The sequence below is a fragment of the Oreochromis niloticus genome, linkage group LG13, assembly GCF_001858045.2.
Source record: "Oreochromis niloticus isolate F11D_XX linkage group LG13, O_niloticus_UMD_NMBU, whole genome shotgun sequence".
NCBI classification, from domain to species: domain Eukaryota; kingdom Metazoa; phylum Chordata; class Actinopteri; order Cichliformes; family Cichlidae; genus Oreochromis; species Oreochromis niloticus.
In genome coordinates, this window is record NC_031978.2 from 20925586 (window position 1) to 20952514 (window position 26929).

At 39.3% G+C, this 26929-nt stretch overlaps 1 protein-coding gene across 2 annotated transcripts; it reads left to right on the forward strand.

Annotated features, from left to right (window-relative positions):
* Positions 1–67: 67 nt before the first annotated feature.
* Positions 68–26385, forward strand: psme4a (proteasome activator subunit 4a). Of its 2 annotated transcripts, XM_019366799.2 has the most exons (48): positions 68–777; positions 1904–2044; positions 2233–2349; positions 3564–3620; positions 4967–5011; positions 6974–7123; positions 9520–9583; positions 9683–9757; positions 10049–10171; positions 10285–10377; positions 11846–12111; positions 12245–12431; positions 12511–12600; positions 12716–12780; positions 13094–13244; positions 14373–14471; positions 14548–14617; positions 14731–14798; positions 14909–15124; positions 16114–16271; positions 16396–16491; positions 16654–16709; positions 16831–16887; positions 17002–17057; positions 17230–17328; positions 17484–17546; positions 17627–17722; positions 17859–17990; positions 18080–18289; positions 19960–20096; positions 20298–20351; positions 20439–20568; positions 20694–20775; positions 20871–21024; positions 21171–21240; positions 21335–21460; positions 21542–21694; positions 21938–22042; positions 22129–22220; positions 22311–22442; positions 22555–22763; positions 22863–22948; positions 23065–23193; positions 23492–23647; positions 24706–24868; positions 24961–25094; positions 25176–25316; positions 25427–26385. In XM_019366799.2, the coding sequence occupies exons 1-47, from the start codon at positions 581–583 to the stop codon at positions 25308–25310; spliced, it is 5544 nt and encodes a 1847-aa protein (XP_019222344.1). In that variant the 5' UTR covers positions 68–580; the 3' UTR covers positions 25311–25316; positions 25427–26385. The 2 variants fall into 2 exon arrangements, with proteins under 2 accessions (XP_019222344.1, XP_003441190.1); XM_003441142.5 differs by lacking the exon at positions 3564–3620 and having other exon boundaries at positions 69–777.
* The last annotated feature ends 544 nt before the right edge of the window (positions 26386–26929 follow it).

The window sequence follows — 26929 nt, forward strand, 5'->3', positions numbered from 1 at the left end:
TTGTTTGCCCACCGCCAATACAAATGTAAGAAAGAAGAAGAAGAAAGAAGAGGTTGCTGGGAATCGTAGTTCTCCCTTTGAGGTAGCGGATATGACGCATGTGTTGTGTAGCGGGTAGCTGGGTGTCGTCCGCAGTCTCCTTTGCTGTAGTTGGATGAATCAGTCGACGTTGACAGTCAATGGTATATGACAGTGCTTCTGTAGTAGATCGCTAACTTTAGCTAGACCGTTAGCTGGCTGTCAGGTCTTTAGGAGTGCGTTAGCCGAAAGAGAGAATTTTCAGTGCCAAGGCATTTTTGAACAAAGTTGTACAATTCGTCAGCCTTAATATCTTTATAAGATGACGCTGATGATGTTTTCGGCTAAAGGAAGCTAATTTAACTTAAGCTAGATGGCTAGCTACCGTGTCATCAACTTGTGAATGTTATAACTTAGTCACTGTGCGGGCCATAATAACCTTATTCATTGGAGAGTGTAGCTAACTAGCCGTTGTATTAGCCGGGTAGCATTACAGCGTGAAGTGAGAATCGAAACGAAGTTAAAGTAGTGCTAGTGAAGCTAGCTAGTTTTAACTCGTAGAATGAAAAAGACACAGCCTGACACATTGGATTTTGTTCCTCAAAAAGACATCGTATACAACAAACTTCTGCCGTACGCGGACAGGCTAGACGCTGAATCCAATGATATTTTGAGTAAGATAAAAGGAAACTTGGGCCGAGCTGTTCAGCTTCGAGAGATATGGCCCGGTGTCCTGTTTTGGACGAGGAAACTTTCCACGTAAGTAACACTAATCTCTAATGTCCTAATGTAACAGTTGGTGCTCACTTGGTAATGTTTGCAACATTGAGCCTATTGAGAAGTAATGCAAAAAACAGATATTGTAACACTTTAACTCGTAAATTGTAAAATGCGGTGTGTTTATTATATAATAAGCCGAAGTGTTTTTGACTGATCAGTGTGCGCACACTGATCAGTCAAACCGAAAACTTTGATTTGTTTTGCGTGTTTTACGAAACACGGTCGTTGCCTCGCGGCCTGCTGTGCTTAATGACTTATAAAACGCTACACAGCTTTGAATGCCCGGTAGCTACAGTCTGTCGGGCATCTGATTAGGGACGCTACGGGTTTCATAATCAGGCCAGTGTCAAATACACAACCTGACCCAGACAGGAGCGGCACAGTAGCGGGTCATTTTAATTGCTGTTCAACAGCTGACATTTTTATTTTGAAGCAGCGAGTCAGATGACGGCTCACCAGATATCGCAAAATTTTAATTTTATGGTTTCCTGTCAAGCTGCTTCGAAGGCGGCCTTTGTGCATAACCACCTTTTGATATGCATTATAATAGTTTCAGATCATGTTTCAGTGGTCCACATGGCTTTCTGTTGAATGTTTGTGCCAAGCTCTTCAGGTGAGGCCATATATGGTCTTGCTTAACTCAGTACAGTGCATAAACATGACATTTAACATTTAACCCCCTGATTGCACCAGCAAAAAATATTGTCAGTATGGATAGTTGATTACATTATGCTCTTTCATGTTGTTGTACGTGGTTGCGGGCCTGCTTTAATCCGTTTCAGTCCCAAAAGCTGGCTCATTGCACTGTTCAGGAGTGACTCACTGCCGCATCAGGCAAACGGAAAGTTGACTGTTAGGCTGACCCAGATTCTGTTTACCAGTATCTTTACACTTAAAGATTGTTTTTTTTTTTCCAATCATTCTCATTTTAAATTGTCTACAAGCTTTATTCAAGTGTAGTATTTATTTTAAATATGACTTTTCTTAAATTATATTGATTAAATTTTATTGATTACCAAGTTCATTACATTGTCTTATACATGTAAACACTTTTGAGCTCCATCCTGAAACTGGAGTAATTTTCCCACATTCTCTTCCTCTTAAGGTACATGAGACTGTATGGGCGCAAATTCAGCAAAGAAGACCATGTGCTGTTTATCAAGTTGCTCTACGAGCTAGTGACGATACCTAAGCTGGAGATCAGCATGATGCAGGGCCTTGCTCGGCTTCTTATTAACCTCCTCAAGTAAGAGTGGTTCCTGTCTGGTTTACTCAACAACTTGTACAGATGTGTTTTTGGTTTCTCCAAGAGTGAAGTTACATTTAAACATGCTGCAAGCTCACCAGTGATGATTTGTCTGGTGAAGACTGCATGATCAGGTAGCTTTTGCGTGTTTCTCAATTTCTATACATATGTCATCTTCATCTTAACAGGAAACGAGAACTCCTGTCAAGGGAGGACCTTGAGTTGCCATGGAGACCGCTGTATGAGCTATACGACAGGATTCTTTTCTCAAAGACGGAGCATCTCGGCCTCAACTGGTTTCCCAAGTATGCCTGTGGTTTTCAGTGAAGCCTGCTAATGTTGTTATTAAAAAATAAATAAATAAAAACAAATGAAAACTCTGCTTAAATTTAGAAATGAGGTATACTTTTTGGTTTAGCTGTTGAGTTAGATTTCACAAATTAGGTGGGATCTCTTTTTAAAAGCAGCAGATAATGTGTTTTAGGCAACATTTATTTCAGAGTTAGTCTGAACTGCAAATGTGACAGTCAAATTGCACTGAACAGCTCCTCCACCTCTACATTGTTTTAAAATATGCAACACAATCATCTTTATTAATCCTTCTTTGTAACTTTAAAAAAAAAGAAGCAACTATTTCCTATTCACAACCTCTTTAACACGGCACTTGACCAGCTGTGTGGAGATTGGAGGAAGTCTGATTCCCTCCAACTCTCCTGCTATTCGTTAGTCAACTTTTTGTTGCAGTTTTTGTGTGCGCAGCCCTATGCAACGCTGTCTCAGAGAAAGAATGTCCTGAAATGTGCATTATCATATTTATTGTTTTAAAATGACTCATTTCTCATCTTTCTCTAAGTTTGCCAACTCTTCACTCTGCCTGCCAGTGCCACTGTCAAATGTTATCAAGAAGGATGTCTAAAAAAAAAAAAAGCCTGCTCCGAGACATCATGACCTGGCCGTTAGAAGTCAAATTTTTACTTTTTTCATTTCATAACTTCAGTAGACTGTTTTTCTGGTGTTAACATCCACTTATTTATTTTTCTCAATTCAAATTAAAAAGGATCCCTTGTGTTAGTTGCTGTTTAATTCAAATTGTGGCCTGGTTATTTTCAAACAGACTCGGTTTGTTATACCTCAGGTGACAAGCTTGTCATGTTTCATGCCACGTAATGCTTGTTTTAATGAGGAACTATAGCCACTATGATTTTTAAAGTTTAAAGTTTTAGAGATGTTACAATGTTGGTCTGTCCTGTGCAACACCCATGAAGTTTCCTGTGAAGTTCTTAGCAAGCAGTGCGAGGTGCTCTTTTAGGGTGCTATGGGAACATTGCTACTTTGCTAGCAAAATGCTTTCATATTGAGCCAATGTAAGCAAGCTGCTTTGGTTGGTCAGCTAATCCTTGTCCAGCCCATATTAATGCACACGAAAAGATAATATGTTGTATAAGTTGCTGCACAAGTAATAGGCACTATCTTGTGTGCTGAATGTGTTTTTTATGCCTTTGTCTCCTTTTACATTCAGTTATCTACGGCCTCGTTCATCCTCTAAACACGTAATGATAAAATTGGTTCAGAGGTGGTAAGGATAAACATTTCTCTTTGTGTTTTTTGTTTTGTTTTGTTTTTTGTTTTTACTTTGAATTCATCCTTTGAGACACTATGTTGCATGTGAAAGTAAAAACTGGACACCCCATATGCAGCTTGTGAGAGAAGGAAAAAAAAATCAGGAGTTAATCAATGTTAACATTTCACCCATATTGGAGACTGTCGCACTGCAGCTAACAAATTTTTGTATCATTTTCCTATTCCCGATAGCAACCATTAGCTCATATTAATAGATGATTATTTTATTTAACACGTTTTATTAAATGCTTCTAATCTTTCATGTTATCTTATGACGGCATCGGATTTTGATGACCATATTAAGATGATGTACAGTTTACAGTATTTATGACACATTGTGAAGCATTCATTATGTTTTATGCTTGACTTTAGTTTCATTAACTCATAAGCTGTCTAGCTTTTTGTTGTTTTTCTTGTTACACATCCCCACTCTAACCTGCTTTGAAGTCCTTGGTTTACTGAGCAGCATTTACAAGAGTTTAGACGTTTAGGAGCCCAAGTTCTTATAATTTTTTTTTTAAACTATAAACATTTTTTCCTAGTATTTGTAGGTTATATAGAGTGGTCCTTACCACAGAGTGCACTCACTCACATTTTTCTGCTGTTGGATTTGCATATTTTTGGGTTTAGCTGGTGTGTTGTGGGCTTACAGTGTAAACAGTAGATCAGTGCATTCAGTAGGTTGCCGTTTGGCTTGCACAGCATCACCCATAATGCGGCTATCGATTAAGAATTAAATGTGTTGGCTACAGCTATGTAAAGACTCGAGTGATGCAAAGACGGATAACAAGCTGTTGAGTGGTATTTTTCAACCAGGCATGGTTTGACTTTGCATGTCAGTAGATAGATGGGATTGTAGAAAGGAGCCTAAGAACTGTGGTTATATCATTCCCTGTCATTCAGTCTTTATGTGAAGATAATCACGTCAGGAATTTTTAATTATTTTTTTTAACTAGTGGAAAATTCGTAAACGACGCTAATGTATCATATTTGTAACACTGTTATGTAAGAGTTATGGTGGTGTCAGTTAGAAACAGATTAACATGTACATCTTTATTTTGGCTTGAACCCAGTTAGTAAGCTCAGACAGTACAGGTAACATTTACTCGGCTTGTATTATCACTATACACCAACCTGTAAACTTTCCTTTTTCACAGCACGTTAGTCAGATGTGTCAAGACGTTTCTGTGTGCATGCAATTAAACTGAGATTGCACTGATGTGAAAGCTGATTAACTGTAACCAACATCAGTCTTTTACTGACAGCCTAATAAAAAACTTTTCACTCCTTTTTTCATTACAGCTCTGTGGAAAGCGTGTTGAAAACACTTGTGAAAAGCTGCAGACCGTAAGTACACCTTAATATATCAATTCACGAATGTCCTCATTTTACCTTGTCTTTGGATTTAGGAGTTTAATAGTACTGCAGATGTTTGGTTTAGTAACTGTGTGTCAGTCAGAGAATCTCTTGTTTATATGCATATTGCGTTTCTTAACCCTTTGTTTAAAAGTTGGGCAAAGAAGCTCTATGTTGTGTCATTTTATTATTGCAAAGCTTCAGGTTCACCATAGTAGTACACTTGCAGGTATCTTAGGTGAGCACTAGGATTCGTCCTTAAGTTTGCACTTAGGCAGATAATCCTATTATCTTATCTAATTCTGTCTTGTGTGAGAGTTTCCTCTTAGTGTGAGAAGCAAGAATGATTTGTGGTTCGCTGCTGAGACGCTGTGGATCAGCAGTGAGGGAGAGGGAAGGACACTTGGTTTTGTTTTATTTATTTATTTTTCCCCAGGACCACCAGTGAATACAAAAACACAGAGATGGCTAGGTGACCTGAAATAACCTGAGAGTGAAAATCCTCTCGGGTCTTTGACCCCTGTGGAACCGTAGGATTTATCCTAATAGCTAAAAATGTGCCAGGTGTATGACTTGTAATCTCCCATCTGTGGGACATTGTGCTCTAACACTGGAATTTCAGTAGCTGCTGCTTGTGGGTATTTCAGTCACTTGTCTGTAATGTGAACACAAACATGGCAGAGATGATCTCAACGAATAGATACTCAAATGAAGATAATGGTTCACAGTTGAATGCTTTTGCTCTGAAGCCATATAAAGTCTTATTCTGTACTCTAATGGTATTCTGAATAGTTAGAGTAATGAGGAAATAAAATTTACATTGATTTGTTTTTCCCATGTAAGCATATTACTGTCATGTAAAGAAAAAAAATATTGAATGCAGGATTTTTTTTTCCCTGGCAGTATTTTTACAACGTGATATTTTCTGTTTTAATGAAGAAAAATACTTTGTGTGCTTCTACAAATGGCAGTATTACTACAGAAAACCCCCAGAAAACAAAACAAAGTAAGACGAGAGTTTGCCTGGATTTCCCAAATTACCAGTTCGTCCCCTGCACTCTTAAATTAGATTTTCTGATCGATAATTCAGAGAATACTTTGACCATTTCAGGCTGAACTTGTGATAAATGGTCACCCTTACATGCAAAAATGACTCCATAAAGTTGCCATAATGTGCAAATCATGTGACCTGACCACACCTCTGAATGTTTCATTCTTTTCTCTGCTGTTCCCAAGAGTAGCCTGTGTATCTGTGTTTGTGTGTTTATCATCAACCTGCTCCTGTCCTGTCTGGATTTGTATTAGCAAAAATGAATGAGAGGCAAATGTCTGAACCTTACTACAGATTAGAATTCTTTTCTTACATTAAAAAGTAATAAAATGTATTCAGCAATTAGAAATAAGAAATCGTATTCAGCATCAAGCAAACTGTTATTTATAATGTTGATAATTTCATAATAGATACATCTTAATTCACTTAAGTAGAATCAGCAGTGTTGAAGGTTATTAATAGTCTAGTCTTAAGTAATTCTGACCCAGGCCTTGTTTCATTGCTGGTTTCAAGTACTCCTTAGAAGTTGTCAGTCTCCAGACCTGATGTACATATTCAGGTGCGTGAGCAAGTGATTTCTAAGAAGCTTGTCCATCTTTGAACCACACTTTAAGCTCCTTTGAAGGTTGAGATGTTTCAACTGTTCATGTACGGTGACTGGCCATTTTATTAGGTACAACTGTGACAGGCCGAGAACTGAAAATGTAAAAGTTTGTTGGTTCTAGTTGAACTTGTTGTGTCTTTGGATTACATATTAAACATTTCTCCAATAAAGTGGATGGTAGTGTATTTTTATGAGCAATCATGTGAATGTTGGTGGTATTGTCACCATGTGTATATAAAAAAAACAAACAAACAAAAAAAGCAAAACTCTGATTTTGTTTCTCTCTACTTTCATACAGGTACTTTTCAGAGGCGGCTACTCAGGAGATGTTGGATGAGTGGAGACCACTCCTTTGTCCCTTTGATGTCACCATGCAACGAGCAATCAGCTACTTTGAGCTCTTTCTACCAACAACTCTGCCTCCAGAACTGCATCACAGGGGCTTCAAGTATGAACCCTCTTTTCTTCTCTTACATGTACACTGCTATTCAAAGTTTGATGCGACATCAAAGGGAAAGTAATCAAAAATGAGCTATGATATTTAACAGTATGTCTACACAGGCCTACACAGTCATGTGTTCCAGTGGCAGATTGTGTTACGTAATTCAAGTTTATTAAAAAACTTCACCAGTTACGTTGGCGGTCCTTGAAACTGTGTTGATAAAGAAAGATTTGCTCTCTTCTTTCAACTTTGGCTGCTTGACTTTATGAAGAATCAGCCTTTGTATGTGAGGGGGGAAGCTTTTATTCTGAATAAAGAGGAGATGAATGGAAAGACAGAGTCAGCCTTCTGCAAAAGTAGAGGGTCCCGATACAGATGTCATGACTGCCACTCAGAACTGGCAGGCATAATGGAATAAGTGACTGTGATATGCGAGGGGCGTATCCCATAATGAGACATAGAAACAAGTGCTATAAAAGAGAACAGAGGCACAGTGTTTTTTTTCTCTATCCTAACCAACTGGAGTGAGACATATGTCGACTCTTTTTTTAATACTCTGTATTTTTAATGCTTGTTTAAAAATGATTTTTTTTCATTTCATTCATTACTATATTAGCTGTATCCTGTCTTGCACATGATCATTATTATTGTTATTATTATTATCAGTATCAGTATAATAATGACAATAAATCCTTTATTTAAATTGGTAGTCTCATTGAGATTTAGAACTTCTTTGAGGCAGATGTGTACAAAAACAAACATTAATACAATAAAAGCGCACATTATAGACACATAAACAAAAACATGTAAAAGAGTAGTTGCAGTTAGACAAACCTTTAAAATGTTTCAGTGAAATCTGAATCCAGTTTAATTAAAGAAGTGTAAAGAGATTTCTCCAGCAGTAACCATTACTGACTGTTATCCTGACTGTTAACAATGTTTAAGAGTGCTGAGGAGATGCCATCTGTCCGTCTAAAGCATGCTGCACTTCTACCAGGGCAGTAAAATAACCTTTAACATATCGTTTAACTAATTGCTCCATTTTAATCTCAGTAAATATTAATGTTTTAATTTTATTATGAAACTTTATCATTCATGTACAGCATAAGTTTGGGCAGCCTGAAGCAAGATAACAACGCTAATGAGCTTAAGTAAAGCTTTAGCAAAGAGGACCAGCTACAACACCATAAAAGATGTCAACCTTCTGTTTTATGGGTACTGAATAGCTTTTACTGTGTTATTGCACCTTATACACAGCATTAAACGCTGTTTGGTTCAGCAGTATTCTTTAGTACTCTTTTACTTGTTAAAGCCTTGTTTTGTCTTAATTAAGGGAGGTTAAAGATTGTAGTTGGTAATCTTTTTCCTGAAAAATTATTGGACTCCTTTAAATGAAGAAATGTTGGTTATTGCTCATCTGCTAATCAGAGAGACAAAGTAGGACTGCAAATAGATCAGCAGAAATTGACTGTAATATTGTAACTAGTGGTGGGAGTGATCTCCTGGGGTTTGTGTGACAACCACAGATAAAAGGATGATGATCTACATGTTTGATTTGGCAAAGATTTTACACCAGACGCCCTTCCTGGTGCAGCCCTCATCATTTATCCGGGCTTGGGAGCACTAGGAGTACTCCAGCACTAAGAGTACACCGATTTGTGGTGTTGGGTTTCCTAAAAGGAAAAACGGATTCCATATAAGTTAGCTCCCTCTGAATGCAGATGTCAGTTGGTCAAGAGCTGAAAAACTGTCTGATACAACAGGGACAATGATTTAAAGAAGACCTAAAAATCCACCAGGAATTCTTGTCAGAGCCACATGTTAAAGCTTTTGGCCCTCACAGCCTCTTGACTTCAAAATATTTGAAACTGTGGGGTAGATCTCGAACTCGCTGTGTGCTTAAACTCTGACATCTTCAAAGATGAGTAGTTACTAAGTGCAAACTCGGTGGGTACTTCTAACTGCTACAATAATATTTTCGTACCAGTGCATTGAGAAAGGGTTAATTCATTCTGTCTTTGCTCGTCTGTGCCATGGGGGTTATGTTACTTTTGCTCTTTCCAACATTTGTGAATTGCACATAAATGTATATTTTTAAACCTAATCACATCTAGTTTGAACTGCTGTGCAGTAGATTGACCCAAACATGGAAATGAGTTTTAAATTATTAATGCTCACCAAATTACAAAGTTCTTTATAGGAAAGTTATAAATAATTCAAGTTTATAGAGTTAGAAGATAAAACACTACCCTACATTTTTTCTGCTTATAGTAAGGGATTCACATCATGTTTAAACAGTCCTCCTCTCCCTCTGCCTGAAGCATACTTTCATTTGTCAGTTAAATGTCACACGTGTGTTATGAACTTGAAAGATTTATTTCCTGACTTTGCTTCTCTGATAGGTTGTGGTTCGACGAGCTGGTCAGCTTATGGGTATCTGTGCAAAATCTTCCGAGCTGGGAAGTTGTAAGTGCATAAATGGTTTTTTGTTTTTTTTTTCATATGTACAACAGTCAGTATTTTTTTTACCTTTCTTATTTAACATGTCATCATACGTCTTTGCAGCATCTGGTTAATCTCTTTGCCCGCTTGGCCAATGACAACATTGGCTACATTGACTGGGACCCTTATATTCCTAAGGTTTGTTGCTCCTTTCCACTGCACATTACACAACTTAGCACTTGCTTGTTTTTTGAGGATTTTGGCACATGCTCCTATGTCTTCTCTTGGTTTGTATGTCATGTCTATTGCTGGTTATCAAGCAAACAAACTATCAGGTTTCTTTGTTGAGCTTGCTTTCCTTCTTGCATCATGTTTGTGTATTTCCCCCAAGTGATACCAGTATTTGTCACAGATAAACATAAAAAAACAGTCAATATCCAGATAAACACACAAACAATATCCCTACTAATTTTGTTTGCCACATTACAGATTTTCACAAGAATTTTGAGGAGCTTGAATCTTCCTGTTGGGACCAGTCAGATGATCGTACCACGATACGTCACCAATGCCTACGACATCAGCCATGTGGTGCTTTGGGTGTCAGCCCTCCTGGTTAGCTCGTAGACCATAAATCATATTACAAAATACCGTTTATTTTCAGATATACTGCATTTACTGTACAGTTTGCAATTAGGCGTATGTGATATTCGCTGTACCAATTTCAGGGAGGACCCAGCAAGCAAGCTCAAGCTCAGCTCAGTGGCCTTTTCAACAGTATTACATCCTTCTTTCACCCGTCAAATCATGGCCGGTGGTTGGTGAGTCATTTCTTCATACTTTTGGATGACTGGAACTGAACAAACATAAATGTGGACTAGCTTATTATATAAATCGCTCAAACTAGCTTATAAATGGAGAAAAAGTATATATTGAAATCCCCTAACTAAATAAACTACTTCTACAGTTAAAATCCTTTTAGTAATGAAATAAAATTGAGGAACTCTCCTTCGTTAGAACTTAGTTCAGCTTAGTTTAGTATAAATAGTTACACAAAATAACCCCACAACATTGTGTCTTGGCTCAGATTGGTACATGCAAATACACGACACCATGTTCTTATAACTGAAACCTTGCTACTATAAACTACCTGGTGGCACACATGGACCACTAAATACAGAAATCTGTCCCAGTAAACAACCTAAGCTTGCAGAACTTTTGTGTTTACATTCTGCCACGCACTAAGTTAAATTATTAGTTAAATTCAGGATCTTCAAACTCCATACTTATGTTATTTTACTATTGATGGTAATGCAGGATAAGAAAAAATCCACATTTTCAATACAGACAGTCTGAAAATGTGTTGAACTGTTTGCAGTTGATGGTTAAAAAATGAAGACATTCTTTCACTTTCTGTCTTAATAAGTGAGATAAAGCTGTTATATAACATCATAAAAAACTAAATCAAAAGAAATCTTGAGTCATGTTGTTTTTCTTTCAGTGAGTGTAATTACATCACTCATCCAGCTTGGTCCAACTATAATTCCAGCATCAAATTAACAGGGACAGGGGGAATAGTTGCATATTTTTTTCCAGGAAGCCTCCTGAATCTTTTTATGGATTATGTCAGACTGGTTCAGAAATAACAGCAGGACACGTGAATGAGATAGCTGTGATGCTATTAAAGGTCACTGGCACCCGGGCCACATGCCTTTCTGTTTTGAGGATCCTGTCTTGAAACACAGCAGGTAGCAACATGTCCTGGTACACAAGCCTTTGTTTTGATTAGGGCATGAGTATGTGTATTTAAGAGTGCTGATTGGATAGATGTGAGATGTTGTTTTATTACATGTAAACATTGTTTTGCAATCAACTAAAAAAAGAGTTGCTGCGTGAATCAGCTGACGATCTGGTGGGATGGGAAACCGAGAGTTGAAAAGACAACCACATGACTGTACTTTGTTTTGTTGTTGTTGTTGTTGTTGTTGTTTTTTTTGTGAAATTTCACTTACACTCTTCTGATTTTTATGGACCTGAGCTCATGTACAAACATATAAAAATGTTTTTGTATTATATTGTATATAACATATAAGATGGAAAAATCAGAATGGCAGCATTGCTGTGAGCCAAAAAGCTATCATGATCTCAAAATTCTCAGCTGGTATGTTCATAATGTCATCTTCATACAGCACCCTCCACCTTTCAATTTGTCCAGAGTACATGAAAGCCCCCCCAGTGTCATCTCTTTGTCATGCATCTGTCTTTCTCCCCCTCTGTTCACATGCGCAGATGAAGCTCATGAAACTGCTCCAACGTCTCCCAGCCAGTGTGGTTCGGCGGCTTCACCGAGAGCGCTACAAAAAGCCCACATGGCTTACACCAATACCAGACAGTCACAAGCTCACAGAGGAGGATATCACAGACTTTGTGGAGAGCATGATGCAGCCAGTTCTGCTGGCCATGTTCAGCAAGACGGGCAGTCTCGATGCAGCCCAGGCCCTGCAGAACCTGGCGTTAATGAGGCCCGAGTTGGTCATCCCTCCTGTGCTAGAGAAGTAAGTTTGTACTGAAGTAGAGAATCCAAAACAAAAATTTGGCCCTGATTGTGCTTCAGAGTAATCTAATTTAAAAAAAGTCGACATTTTGTGATGAAAACAAAAGACTGATTGTTCCCTCGCTCTGCCACAGAACATACCCTGCTTTAGAGACTCTAACAGAGCCCCACCAGCTGACTGCTACTCTGAGCTGCATGATTGGTGTGGCGCGGAGCCTAGTGTCAGGTGGGCAGCGCTTTCCTGAGGGCCCCACTCACATGCTACCCCTGCTCATGAGGGCTCTGCCTGGCGTCGACCCAAATGACTTCAGCAAGTGCATGGTGGGCACCACTGATGTTCATGTCTATGTTATTGCTGAACTTCCTAAAACTGACACAAACTTCATTCGTGTATCTATAGATCACATTCCAGTTTATTGCTACGTTTGTGACGCTTGTGCCTTTGGTGGACTGTTCGTCTGCCCTGCATGAAAGAACGGACTTGACAGAGGTGAATTTTGGTTTTGGTTTTTTTTTTCTCCATCTTTCTGTTTTTAAATCAAAAGTGTTACATTATCCTTACGTATGACTTCTGTTCCTTTATTTCTTTTAATGGCACCTTTAAGGTGGAGAGAGAGTTGTGCTCAGCCTCAGCTGAATTTGAAGACTTTGTGCTACAGTTCATGGACCGGTATGTGCAGCATTAATACAAAACTGTCTACATTAAAGGAGAGTAGCTGTTCAGCAGCAGCACAATTCTCCATTGTTGGGTGATAGTTCCCATTCGGTAGTCTTGTAGTCAAAATGTAGTTTCATATCATGGCAGAGGAAATTAAAATGAGTGTGGTAAAAATTTAGATAAAAGATTTTCCTCTTTTCTTAACAAATAACTAGATATACTTGCCCTTTATAACTGATTTATCTATATACACCAGGAGTATTTTCTATATCCAGTATGTATTTAAACATTTTTTTTCTTCTTTTTTCTCATTCCCCCTGCACAGATGCTTTGCCCTGATAGACAGCAGCACTCTGGAACAGACTCGAGAGGAAACAGAAACGGAGAAAATGACTCATCTGGAGAGCCTGGTAGAGCTCGGACTGTCTTCAACCTTCAGCACCATCCTCACACAGTGCTCCCTGGACATCTTCAAGGTTAAGACTCAGTCTTTTTCATTCTCTTACTTGTACATAAATAGTACTATAGAAAAGTCTAATATTGAACCAAATGCTTTCTAAATAATGACGTGTGAGTCTGAGAGCATGTTTTGGGTCATTGTCAAGTAGGATAATGGATTTTGGGCCATTGTTTGGTGAATAAGAATTCAGTTATTTATAGTGAATTAAGGTCTGTGTTTACCTCAACTGCAAGAAGGCAACTGGCCTTTGTTTTAAAAGCATATTTATATTTTTTAATTGAAGTTTCCTCTGATTTAAAACGATAATTGGTCAAATTTCTGGAAGAAAGATGTCCCTAGATGTCCTATTAAAGTTGGTGCATTATACTCAGCCCATCCTATAATGGTTTCAAATTAAATACCTTCTCTGATTTGAGTTCACAGGCATCCTTTGTTTGTTTTTCTTAGTTAGTTTAATTGAGCTTTTATTGTGAAACATTTGCAAGTTTACCATGTACAACAACATCTGGATGGGATTAAAGGATGACATAGTGAAGAGGATCTGAATGAATGAATTAAACAGCCCTATTTTGTCAGTTTGGCCCACTTAAATGTACCTGGCATGTTATTTGGAAGTATCTTAAACTATATAACAAAAATATAGCAATGCAAGTTTGTCTTGCTTTAAACAACCAACACATTTTTATCCAGGGACTTCTTTTTTTGCTCCTTAGAAGGTAAGCTGAGGGCCAGCTGTCATATGTTATTGTTAACTTCACCCTAGACATCATCTGAGAGGTGGCTGATATCTGGCTTATTAACTGATTCTTGCTAATAAACAATGACAGTGACTGATGTTAGTGGGCAATAGCAAATCTTTGAAGCTTTGCTCAGGGCTGAATCTTCAAAGACTGTTTAATTATGGCTTTAAGTTTCGTTACTTTTATTTTCCTCAAAGGTGAGGGGAAGAAAAAAAAAGAAACATCATTCAGCTAATGGAGGCATTGTTGTTTAGAACATTGATATCAGCCCCAGAAATTCACTATTGGTGCATCTCTGCTTCTAATTGACTGTTTTGTTTTTGTTTTTATTATTAATGAAAAATATGTTACGTGTCTTTACAGTATCTATACATATGAACACATTTGTCACTTTGTTTTAATAGGTGGCTCTAGAAAAGGTGTTCAACTTTGCAACCACGAACATCTTTGAGACTCGTGTAGCCGGCAGAATGGTTGCTGACATGTGTAGAGCTGCGGCCAAGGTAAATATCATCCACTAAACTCCTCGTGGAACTCCTTAATTTATTTGTTTCATTTTCATTCTGCTTCTGTTTTCAGTGTCACCCTGCAGAGTCACTCAAGGTGTTTGTACCACACTGCTGCAATGCAATAAATCAAATTGCTGTCAGTAAGTAATGATCACACAGGAATAGTCATATGTAGTTGATATTTCCAAATACCTGAATCAGGTTTTCCCTCCCTGAATTGATATTATTTACCTGACTCCCTTTTTTTGAACAGATGAGGAAGTGTTGAATGAGGAGGAGCTTGACAAGGAATTTTTGTGGAATCTCCAGCTGCTCTCTGAGGTGAATTCACTTCTTTATAATTCCAGTTAACATCTCTGTTTGCTAACTCCTTACTTAAATAATTCTGTGCCTTAATATTTATTTTACCCTCTTGCTATTTGTACCTGCAGGTGTCTCGTGTGGATGGTGATAAGATCCTGCCCTATCGCTCTGAGCTGTTTCAGATCTTGCAGTTGACACTCCACCTCAAGTGTAAACAGGGCTACACTCTGGCTTGCAACCTGCTGCACCACATCCTTCGCTCAACAGCCCTCATCTACCCCACAGAGTACTGCAGTGTGCCAGGAGGTTTCCATCAACCAACTGGTGACTACCTACCCATTAAGGTACAAATACCACACGCTTTATATATAATACACATTAGTCTTGCTGTCAAGTGTGTTTACTCTCAGAAACTGGCTTCAAAGACTACGACTATACTCAACTGGTGAGTCAAGGTCAAAATCAGGCACTAGCAATTAGAGACATTTGTCCTTTAACCAGATAAGTCTTAGTGAAGCAATGACCTGGTTTGATTAATTGTCTACTACTTTGTTTAGTCCTTTGATCTCATTAAGTCTCTTCCTCGGTAGAGGCAGGGGTAGTAGATCGTTTGGCTGGATTAGTGTCTTGGACCATAGAGAAAATGAGATGACTCTTATGTGGTTACCAAGTTAAGTGCAGTTGTCAAGTGAAATGTGCTGTGTGCATCTGTTTTAACTAGTAATAAAGAAATCACATACTGATGTCAGCTTTTCTGTTTATCCACTAAACACAATCAGGGATATCAGTTTTTGGGTCAGTCAGTCTTCTAATGATTTGATTTTTTTTTTAACTATTAGTAGTGAAGATCCAAGAAATTAAAGAAGATTTAATGTATGTAAAATGCGTAAAATCTTCAATCATGCAAGTTTTTTTTTCTTGAAAAAATCTTGTCTTTAGACCAAAGTTGCATTTGCAAATAGCAGCTTAAATTGTTGTATCTACACGTGTGCCTGTGGCCCAAACCAGAATAGAAAATATCAAATTCCTGTGATTTATCTCTCTTAATATAATGATGGTAGTGTATGCATGTATATATGTCTCTATGTACCTTATGTCCTCCTTTACAGGTGTGCCAATCTTAAATGACCATCATCACATATAGAGCAAATATTAAATTCGATATTTTGACTTTTCTTGTTCATCATTCCCCTGCTGATGCATGTTGACCCTGCATAACTTAAATGTCATCAACATTTGTATCTACAGCAGAATTTTCTTGATAAAGCACTGCAGGGCCGTAGGGCAGGTTTTTGTTAGATTAAATAACTTGTTTGATATTAACGTCATGCAGGACTGGGGTCGACCTGGGGACTTGTGGAATTTGGAAATCCAGTGGCATGTACCCAGTGTTGAGGAGATCTCATTTGCGTTTTATTTACTGGACCTTATTCTTCAGCCTGAACTTCAACGCCTTAAGAGATTTGCAGAAGGCGAACAGGACATGAGCAGGTAAGGAACTGCTCTGCTGCCAGAGGTCACTAGCTGTACACTGCATTTTTCTTTATTTTTGTGGATTTTAGAACCCCTGTGTTCTGTTTGTGATAGATTTGTGTTTGTAATTTTGTACTTTCAGAGATGATGTCCTAAAGAGCCTCACCATTGTTCAGCACTGTCTCCTAGGAGCCGGGGGTCTGATGCCTCCACTGAAAGGAGAGCGTATCCCTGAGCTGTTAGTAATTGCTTTGATACGATCAAGAAAACCAGATAAACACATCAGTGATAGTCAATAACATACAGGGGATACAGGGATCAGAGAAATCCCCACTTTATATCTGCTTAATTTTAAATGTTAAACAGTTCTGTTTTTTGTTTTTGTTTTTTTTTCTCCCAGAGTTCATAGCATGGTGAATCTAGATGAGACCACCCTCTATACAGGAATGAAGTATGGTGTGTTAATCTCTTCTTAAGACCTATTGGAAGAAGTTTTTTTTTTTCCCCTCACATTAGATATAAATTATAGGGTTTGTTGAAATATAAACTTACACTGTATTATTATCTCCACCCACAGATGAGTCCAGAGAGAACTACAGAGATGCTATCTGTAGTGTGATGAGACAGCTGCTACGTACGTTTTCACCCACTTATACCCCCTCGTAGGCTTGTGATCCCTCTTTATTCTACAGCTACATCCATAACATCATTGTTCCACCATCTGACTTCTGTTTTTGTCTTCTTGCAGAATATATCCTGGAGCACTCAGAGGATGACACAAAGTCTCTTTTCTCCATCATCAAGGTGGGCAGCCAGTAAAGTAACAGCCAAATAGAAAATGATTGTATTATATCTGTTTGGAAAGCCACAATGGAGAATGTCTGAGTTGTTAGGTGTGGGATAATGTGTGGGCATCGGCTATCATGGTTCCTGTCTCGCCGAACACAAATCAGTATTTTTGTCTGTGACGTTTTAGATTATCAGCGACCTTTTACACTTCAAAGGTTCTCACAAGCACGAGTTTGACTCCCGCTGGAAGAGTTTCAACCTTGTGAAGAAATCAATGGAGAACAGAGTGAGACCTTTTTTTTTTTTTTTTTTTACTGCTCTTGTATATTTGTACTGCTGTTATCCTGGAAGAAATTATTAAAAAAAAAAAAAGCACACACATTTTCAAAAGTTACAGAAAATGCACTAATGACTGTAGTGACCTCACCTTTGTATTTACAGCTTCATGGCAGAAAGCAGCACATCAGAGCTCTTTTAATAGACAGGGTCATGCTTCAGCATGAGGTAAGTCATTCATAGAGTAACGGTATTATAAGTTAGCTTTTGCGTTTTTGCATATCTGACTTTGATTTTGTCCTTATCAGCTGCGAAAGCTGACGGTGGAAGGATGTCAGTACAGGAGCATTCACCAGCAACTGATGAGAGATCTGTTAAGGCTTTCCACAAGCACCTACAGTCAAGTGAGTTCTGCATGGCACCCTTCAGGAAAAGCATAGTTTACATCTTGTTTATACATTGCCAGTGTGATTTACTAGCTTACTGAGATTTGAGTAGTGTTTTTTAAATTATTAATAATTGAGACTTGTTGCCTTCTAGGTACGCAGCAAAGCTCAGAATGTGTTGTTCACTGCATTGGGAACCTACAACTTCTGCTGCAGAGACCTCATCCCCCATGTCCTTGAGTTTCTCAACCCAGACAACAGCACTGTTACTCAGCAGCAATTCAAAGTATGGCAGTCAGCTTTGCACCACAGAAATTCTTGAACAGTTATTTATATTTATAGATTTATTTTAATATTATATCTGTATCTCTCCAGGGTGCCTTGTACTGTCTTCTGGGGAATCACAGCGGCGTGTGCCTGGCCAATCTGCATGACTGGGAGTGTATTGCTCTGACGTGGCCTGCCATTGTACGGTCTGGCCTCAGCTCAGCCATGTCTCTGGAGAAGCCCTCAATTGTGCGGCTCTTTGACGATCTTGCAGACAAAATCCATCGGCAGTATGAGACCATCGGCATTGACTTCTCTGTGAGTTCAGCGTTAAGAACGCTTTCAGAAATGAGTCATGAAATGAGGCATTTGCCTTCCTATAGTGGTAAAAGCACAATAACTTTAAAGTTCCCATCTTGAACTCAGATCTGCTCTTTTACAAAAACGTATTCTATTTATATGTTTGAAAAAATGCAAAAGGTTAAGAGTTATATCATTAATATAGGCTTAACGTGCTGACTCTTAGATGTTGGGGAACTGAACAAAACATTGAGGAATTCCATCCTTTTTTAAACACACTTTTGTATTTTCAGGGCTCAAATTTAATTGGACAAATTAACATACTGATGACATTTTTAAATCTTGTCAAGAATCTTTGTGGGCAGTGACTTCCTGATATGTGACACAAGGGCGCCACTAAAAAAAGAGGCTCTTCTTCCTTTTTATGCTTTGCCAGGCCTTTCACTTCATTTCAGTTCAGCATGTGAAATGCACTTCAGTTGCACTGAGATCAGGTGACTGACTCGAATGTTGCAGAACATGCCACGTCTTTACCTTCAAAAGTCCTCAGTTGCTTTTGCAGCATGCTTTGGATCTATTTGCACCGTAAGGCGCCGTCCAATCAACTTTGCTGCATTTGACTGAATCTAAGCACAATTTATATATCTCAGTCTGTTTGTCTTTTTTCACATAATTATTAATTGGAAGTTACCCTTCCCGTGATGAGCTATTCCAAGTCTTCTCCATACGGTCTTGTTATTATAGTTCCAGTTGAGCTTAGGTTTCTCTTTTCAAAGAATGCTGTTCCAGAGCTGGTCTAGCCTTTTTAAGCTGTTTCTAATCTATCTAATCTGCCCTTTGTGTTCTTGAGACTGATTGCTCCATGTGAGAAGAAAGAACCTTTCAATTTGCTCTAATGAAGTCTTCATTCTTGGACTGTATATCCTGACAAGAATTTTCTTTATCATGGGAATAATCTGGCAGACATCAAAAACAGTGATGATCTGTGGTCATCTGTGATCTTTTTACGCTGCCAAGTGTACTGGTTCCCACTTATATATCTGGTGGATTTGTTTTGTATTTAATGTAGCATGGTGCACTTGAATTTGGCTGTACGTTTTGGGTTCACAGCAACAATTTTCCAATGCAGATGCCAATCTTAGCCTGAGAACTGTCCGTAAAACTTTTAACTTAATTGTTCAATCCCATGTAATTCCTCAACAGTTACTGCTAAGGCTTTGTTCAACCCCATCAGAAGCTGCACTTTAATGACACAATAACTTTAACATGGTTTGGTAGTCGAAGGAATTAGAAGTTTTATTGTAACGAACAGTAAAAGACACTGAAGCTTTCATGATGAGGTCTAATTGAACTAGATCAGAAGGCAAAAACAAAAGCACAACTCTGAAATAAACACACATGTTGAATTTGTCCATGTATTGGAGGAGTTTTGAACTACACTGACCTTACAAAGGTCTCACTTAAACTTAAAAACTTGTCTGTTAAAACAATTGTGATAATAATGAATTACTTACTGTCTGCCGTCATAATGAGGCTGACTCCAACACAGTCATTATGCATATTAAAGACAAGAGCTTTTATCTGCTGTTAGTCTGAGTTTACGGATTACTCCCTCCTTATGGGGCTTTACACGTTTGGACAAAATATTTTTACTATAAATTGTGTTTTATCGTTTTCCATCCTGTTAGATCCCCGGTGAGTGCTGTGATTTGGCCAAACAGATTATGATTACTGGGAATCCTTTACCTGAGGAACTTGTTCCCTCTGAGGAAGAAGTAGCAGAAGGTCTAAAGAGACAGGAGCTCAAGAACTCTGAGTCTGTCGGGTAAGTTTTACATCAACAAAAAGATGAAGATGAAAATACCAGCATCCTTGCAGCTGAACACTTGAGCAGCAACATCAACTTCTGAACACTGGTGTAACCGTTCTATTAAAATGCTGTTTTAATCTGCATTCACCCTTACTGTAAGCATCATAGGTTTGACAACAAAATGCATGTAAATAATAATATTCTACATTTTTGCAGGAAATACAAGCAGCTCATTGGCGATCTTCTGGACTCCCTCAGCAACGGGAACTTGTGGGTTTTTTTTAATGCACATGCCATATATTTGTGCTAATGTTTACTTATGACTGCCTCTCACTGTAGTTTTGTTTCTCATTCCAGACCTTGGAAGTTTGAACACATTGCAATAGGCTTCCTTTCTTTGCTACTGAGAGATGACAACCAACTCCCTCCAGCTGCTGTTTTGTTCTTTGTGAAAAGCCTCAACCATGAATCTCTCTATGTCCGTAAGGTGCGGCATACACAATGAATGAGACGCACAGAGCTGTGATTTCTTTTCTTTTCCCAGCAGTATAAGGATGTAGTACAGCCATTGCTGTAAGGAGTTTGCTTGAAGTGTCACATTTTGTCCTTTAGGTGGCGATATCAGCTGTGGCTGGCATCATGAAACAAATAAAGAGACCGCATAAGAAAGTCCCTGTGAGCCCCTTGGAGCTTTGTAAGCATATGTTTTTGTTTATCCCCCACTACTGTTTTTGTGTATTCTTACTGTTTCTAAAGGTCATCTCAAAATCTGGATTTTATCTTTGATAGGTGACTTGAAAGAGCTTAGTGGCACTGTAGCAGGGGATCGCAAAGACAACCAGTGGCTTCAGTATAACAGCAGTACCCTTCCACGCACACAGAAGGACTGGGATCAGTGTGTGTTTGTGGAGAAAACCCACTGGGGATACTACTGCTGGCCAAGGTTATGATTTTATAATGCCTGCATTTCTTTGTGTTTTCCTTATGTGACTGTTTAGCTTTCATTCATTCATTTCTTTTGCTATCTGCTGCTTAGCAAGAGATTCTCTTCCACACTTCTTCTTTTCTAACTTTGTAATTGTTCTCCAGAAACCTGATGATGTATGCGCCACAGGAGGAGCAGCCCACGCAAAACCTGGCCAGAGAGGAAATGACCGAGGTGCATACAAACAAGCCTGGGAAAAATATAACACACACAGTGGTGTAAAATCATGTGCAAGTGCAAAACTTTTATTTTCCGCTCTTCTTCACAGTGGGAGCAGATCATCTTTGACCATTTCTCAGACCCAGTGTTCATTAACCAGTTCATCGAGTTTCTCTCACTTGAAGACCGTAAGGGCAAAGACAAGTTCAGCCCACGCAGATTCTGCTTGTTTAAGGTGAGGTAGTAGATTCAAAAACAAGAAAAAAACAGCTGAAGTGAATAAGTGCAACTAATTTGCCTTCTGTTTTTCGCCCAGGGATTGTTCCGTAATTTTTCCGATGACTTTTTGCCTCTGTTTCGGCCACATATGGAACGTCTAGTGGCAGACTCCCACGAGAGCAAGCAGCGTTGTGTTGCGGAGATAATCTCTGGACTGATCAGAGGCAGCAAGCACTGGAGCTTCTCAAAGGTACAGCTCCAAAACAGATACAGTGATTAAGATGATCCTCATCATTCAGGTCTACAGACTTTCTGTATTTATCAAACTATAACTTTGGAGAAATCCACATGTGGAGATTTTTTTTTTTTTTTTTATTGGCATTAAACTACGTGTGGAGGTCGTTTAAGTGATCGCACCACCACTCTTACTGTGGTTGTTTAGGTTAGTTACACTGTGTTAACATTGTCCTTGGACAATCCCTTTCTTCAACAGGTCGAGAGCCTTTGGGAGCTGCTGTGCCCATTGCTCCGCACTGCCCTGTCAAACATCACAGTAGAAACGTATGCAGACTGGGGTACATGCATCGCTACAGCCTGTGTAAGCCTTGTGTTCATTATTTTCTATCCTTCCACCTCCGTCAGTCATCGTACCATCCAAGTGACTGTTGTTTCTCACGCTGACAGGAGAGCAGAGATCCACGCAAGCTTCACTGGTTGTTTGAGATGCTAATGGAGTCCCCAGTCAATGGAGAGGGAGGCTCTTTTGTCGATGCCTGGTGAGTAAAACGTTACATCTTTGAGGAGATGCTGATGCCGTTGTCGGTGGGACTTAACAATCTGACGCTTGTAATGGTTTTTCTTTCCAGTCGTCTATACGTGCTCCAGGGTGGTCTAGCTCAGCAGGAGTGGAGGGTACCTGAGCTACTCCACAGGTTGCTGCAATACCTGGAGCCCAAGCTCACCCAGGTTTACAAGAATGTACGCGAGCGCATTGGCAGGTGAGGCGCGTTTTGCACCCAGATTAAGCTTAAATGTGTTATCAGGTTATTATAAATTTGTTTGTATATCTTTTTTCTTTCATCCTCCCTCTCTACTTTTCTATCCTTCCAGCGTGCTCACGTATATCTTCATGATTGATGTCAACTTGCCATACACTCAGCCCACCACCTCCCCACGCATCTCGGACTTCACAGAGAGAATTCTGTTGCAGCTGAAACCTTTAAATGAGGGCGATGAGGAAATCCAGAACCACGTGATTGAGGAGAATGAGGTGGGAGTGCAGGATGAGAGGACTCAAGCAATCAAGTTACTCAAAACAGGTGGGTGGTTGATCTGTTGTCACTAACCAAATCAGTTTGTTTGCGAGACACACCCGACTGAAGCATTTATGAAATGATTCGTCCTGTGAATTTCTGCAGTGCTAAAGTGGCTGATTGCGAGTGCTGGTCGCTCCTTCTCCACTGCTGTCTCAGAACAGCTGCAGCTGCTTCCCCTGCTCTTCAAGGTGAAATACTCACATTCAATCTTAGCTTAGCTACCTTCGTCACTACCACCTTCATGTTTCCTTTTTTATTGTGTTGTATACACTATAACGTTTAACCCGTTGCTGTCCTGTTTCAGATTGCGCCGGTTGAAAATGATGACAGTTACGATGAATTGAAGAGGGATGCAAAGACCTGCCTGTCTCTGATGTCTCAGGGACTCCTCTACACAGAGCAAATCCCCATGGTCCTCAGTGTCCTACAGGAGGTAGGTCACCTGGCCAATGTGGCTGTCGCTCAGCTTTTTACCTGCATCACATAACACTGGGGTTTTTACCGATCATCACTGATCACAAAAGAAAGGTTTAGTGGGAAAGACAAAAGAATCAAAGGCATCTGATTATACTTAAATTTCTTTATGACATTATGTAATCTCTATCTGTCCATGCCTGGTATACTGTATTTATCATTGCTCCAATAAAAGGATTGGAAAGACAAACATGATTATTGTGTACACCTGAAGCATGTTGCTGGTGTGAAGCTGGCTCTGTTGCTGTGTGTTACAGATTGCTGGCAGCAGCTCCTGGCACGCTCGCTACACGGTGCTCACATACCTCCAGATAATGGTTTTTTACAACCTGTTCACATTCATGAGTGACCAGAAGGCAGTGAATGATGTGCGGGCGCTGGTGATAAAGCTGCTGGAGGACGAGCAGCTTGAGGTAACTCGAAATGTGAAGACGAATGCAGAAACATGTACCTGGAGTGGCATAAACAGGAGCCGGAACTTAGCTTGAAGATAAAAGAAACATGTGACTCTCGGATTATGTAACACTCGCCAAGCAACTGGCCACTATGTGCTTGTTTATGCTAGCAGGCACTCGCACTGTCTTTCAGCTTCACTGTAGTGATTCAGCGCGCTCCTCGTGGCTCTCTACTCTCTTCCCCCTTCCAGTCCTCTAGCTGTTGCCATGGAAACCACAGGCTGCAGTAATCTGTTGCTATGGAGATAATGTTTCGGATTGAAGGAGAGTGAAAGGGAGAAGGATGGAGTAGAGACAAAGAAGAAGTGGGGGATGGAATTTTTGTTTGGCCACTTAAAGTCCCCTGAGCCTAATTTATCGGCCTTAGTGATACAATACGTTTGTCTTGTTGTATTTAAAAAAACCTGTCCACTGAAAAACACCGCTCTAAGATTTGCACAGTATCCATTTCTTGCTGAGAACTCCATTCAGAATAGAGCTAAAATAACATGCTGCGAAGCATTTGGCTCCCATTATGGAAAAGCACTGAGTCCCCAGCTGGCTGTTTCAGTCCAGGTAGCCAGTGAATTTGCTAATGGGCCACCCTGCTTCTGACCCCGATACTGCAGCTATGGCATGTCTGGTACCGTACAGTAGTCATCGAGGTGCCAGAGCTCATGTGTCAGTATGTAACTTTACTTATGCTGTGCCTCTTGCGGCATCGTTTTGGGTGGAAATATGAATTTGAAACAGTGTTGTTTGAATATGAACTTCTTAAAAAGCGTTCATTCTTTGATGGAGTCACATGCCTCTGGGAGCACCAGTAATGATTAACACACAGGGGTCCAGGCATTATCATAACTGGATGATGAGTCTTAAGCCTTTTAAATGCATCAGTTGGTGGCCAGTTACCAGATGTAATCCTAACCCATTACCTATGAGCAAACGTCAGCTTTTTAATCTGTTACCTCAGTTGGATTGTTTTGTGTCTTGTAATTGGTATTACGTCCATCTCATTTTTGGCCTTTGTTTTCTAGGTAAGAGAAATGGCCGCCACTACACTCAGTGGCTTCCTTCAGTGCAATTTCCTGTCCATGGATGCCCCAATGCAGGCACATTTTGAGGCTCTCTGCAAGACTCGCTTGCCTAAGAAGAGGAAGAGAGATCTTGGCTCTATAGTGGACACCATCCCATCGGCTGGTAAGGAACTTGCCAATAGTTACCTACAAACCAAAGATTGTGTGTTTTTTCAATGTCATTTGAATGGAATCGCTACTCTTGTGTGTTTGCAGACCTGGTGCGCCGCCATGCTGGTGTTCTCGGGTTGAGTGCTTGCATTCTTTCTAGCCCATATGACGTCCCCACCTGGATGCCCCAGCTGTTGATGGACCTGAGTGCTCACCTCAATGACACACAACCCATTGAAGTATGTTGGGTCAGTGATCAATCGCCGTGTATTATGGCATGTCCAAAAGCTAACTATCACTTCTGTGGCGTCTCCTTTTAGATGACTGTAAAGAAAACTCTGTCAAACTTCCGACGGACGCACCACGACAACTGGCAGCAGCATAAGCAGCAGTTCACAGATGACCAGCTGCTCGTCCTCACTGACCTGCTGGTCTCTCCCTGTTATTATGCCTAAAACCTGGTAAAGAATTATTTTACACTGTTGCCAAGTCATTACTGTCCCTGACTGTATTGTCTTCATTTTAACTAACTTTTTACATTTAATCTTTGTTTGTGTTTTATTGGAAACAGTTTGGAACAGCTCCAGTCTGTGCAGACATCAGCCTACATTGGGGGAGAGGACCTGAGTGATTGACTGAGATAATACACAACATCCCAGCAGCGTCAGATGAAGAGTGGCACTCAGAAGGATTAAAATGTTGTGTATTTATGTATTTAGCTCATTTGCATTTCTACTATACTTAATATTTAAGGATCCATCATAGCAGGGATGAATGGCCTGCAGTTTGTAACATTACTGTACAGATTTTTTGTTTTCTTTTTCTTTTGTGGTTTGCGTGTGTGTGTGTGTGTGTGTGTGTGTGTGTGTGTGTGTGTGTGCGCGTGAAGGTTGATGGATGCTTGAAGACATCAGCCGGTGTCCCACACATTTCTCAGGATTATATCCCAAGTATCAGCTCTGAGCCAACACATTGTCCAGTGTAGGACATACTCTATCTTCCAGCAGTGAAGTGTTTGGTGCAAGCCAGAGAGAACTGAACAATGGTCTCTTTAGATTAGACTTACAACTTGCAACACACAATGTTTGTGTGGTTGTTTGATCTATATATGGTTATATGCATCATGTATGTGTATATCATGGTATAGCAAATATGCACAAACATTTATTTATTTACTTTTTTTTTTTTTTTTTTTTTTTTGAAGTGCTAAGTTTTCATTATTGTATTTTTTCTTTTCATAGAGAGTATATCTGAAATTAAGTAGATGGCTGAGCTGTGGGCAGTGGAGCCTGTTGTCAGCTACTCCTGCAAAGATAGGGAGAGCACAAACTCCCCACTGCTGTGCTGTGTGATTCGATTGCTGTGCGGATTCGAGCACAGTGAGATCACCGTTTCACGTCTCCATGCACGAAAAAGAATAACTGCCTGTCTATAATTGTAACCCTTTCCTTTTTATCACAGGTACTATTTACTTTTTAACAAAAAGTAATGACTTTGGTTTGCAGTATGGTTTCCCCTGATGACTTAAAATCAGTCTAAGCATTGAAGCATTTAGTACCTCACTAACTAGTGTAGTGCCAAAACTGCAGTGAGTTTTCTTTCCCTTCTTTTTTTTTTTTTTTTTTTTTTCTTCTTCCTTTTTTTTAGATATACTGTTTGCTTAATTAAAGACAATAAAATGAAAATAAAATGTTTTTAACAAAAATCTGCATATGAGCGTTTTCTTTTTTGTCACATTTTTATCGGGATATTATATCAGATACTGGACCAAAAGAAAAATATCAAAGTGTGCAGCATTAGCTTCAGTGTTGATATTTTTAGAACTTGTTTATTCCAACATGCAGAACACTTGATACCTGCTCACAGTGTTTCAGCTCTACAGGGGGATTTGTGACCGTGCTTAAAGTATTGTCTGTGAAAAGCGGGATAAATAATAATTAATGCTCATATTTTTATTAATCATATTGATAATGCTGAATGACACCTTTAAAAATTATGTACATTTTTGTGATAAATTTCTAAAATTTCATCATTTTTAGTTGAAATCAGTCTAAATTGATACAAGATAAATAGT

Excerpts from the sequence above, each read along its gene's own strand:
- psme4a (XM_019366799.2), top strand. The coding sequence starts at position 581 with ATGAAAAAGACACAGCCTGACACATTGGATTTTGTTCCTCAAAAAGAC. Across the intron at positions 778-1,903 it reads TGGACGAGGAAACTTTCCAC|GTACATGAGACTGTATGGGC; the intron begins GTAAGTAACACT and ends CTTCCTCTTAAG. Across the intron at positions 18,290-19,959 it reads CCATCGGCATTGACTTCTCT|ATCCCCGGTGAGTGCTGTGA; the intron begins GTGAGTTCAGCG and ends CCATCCTGTTAG.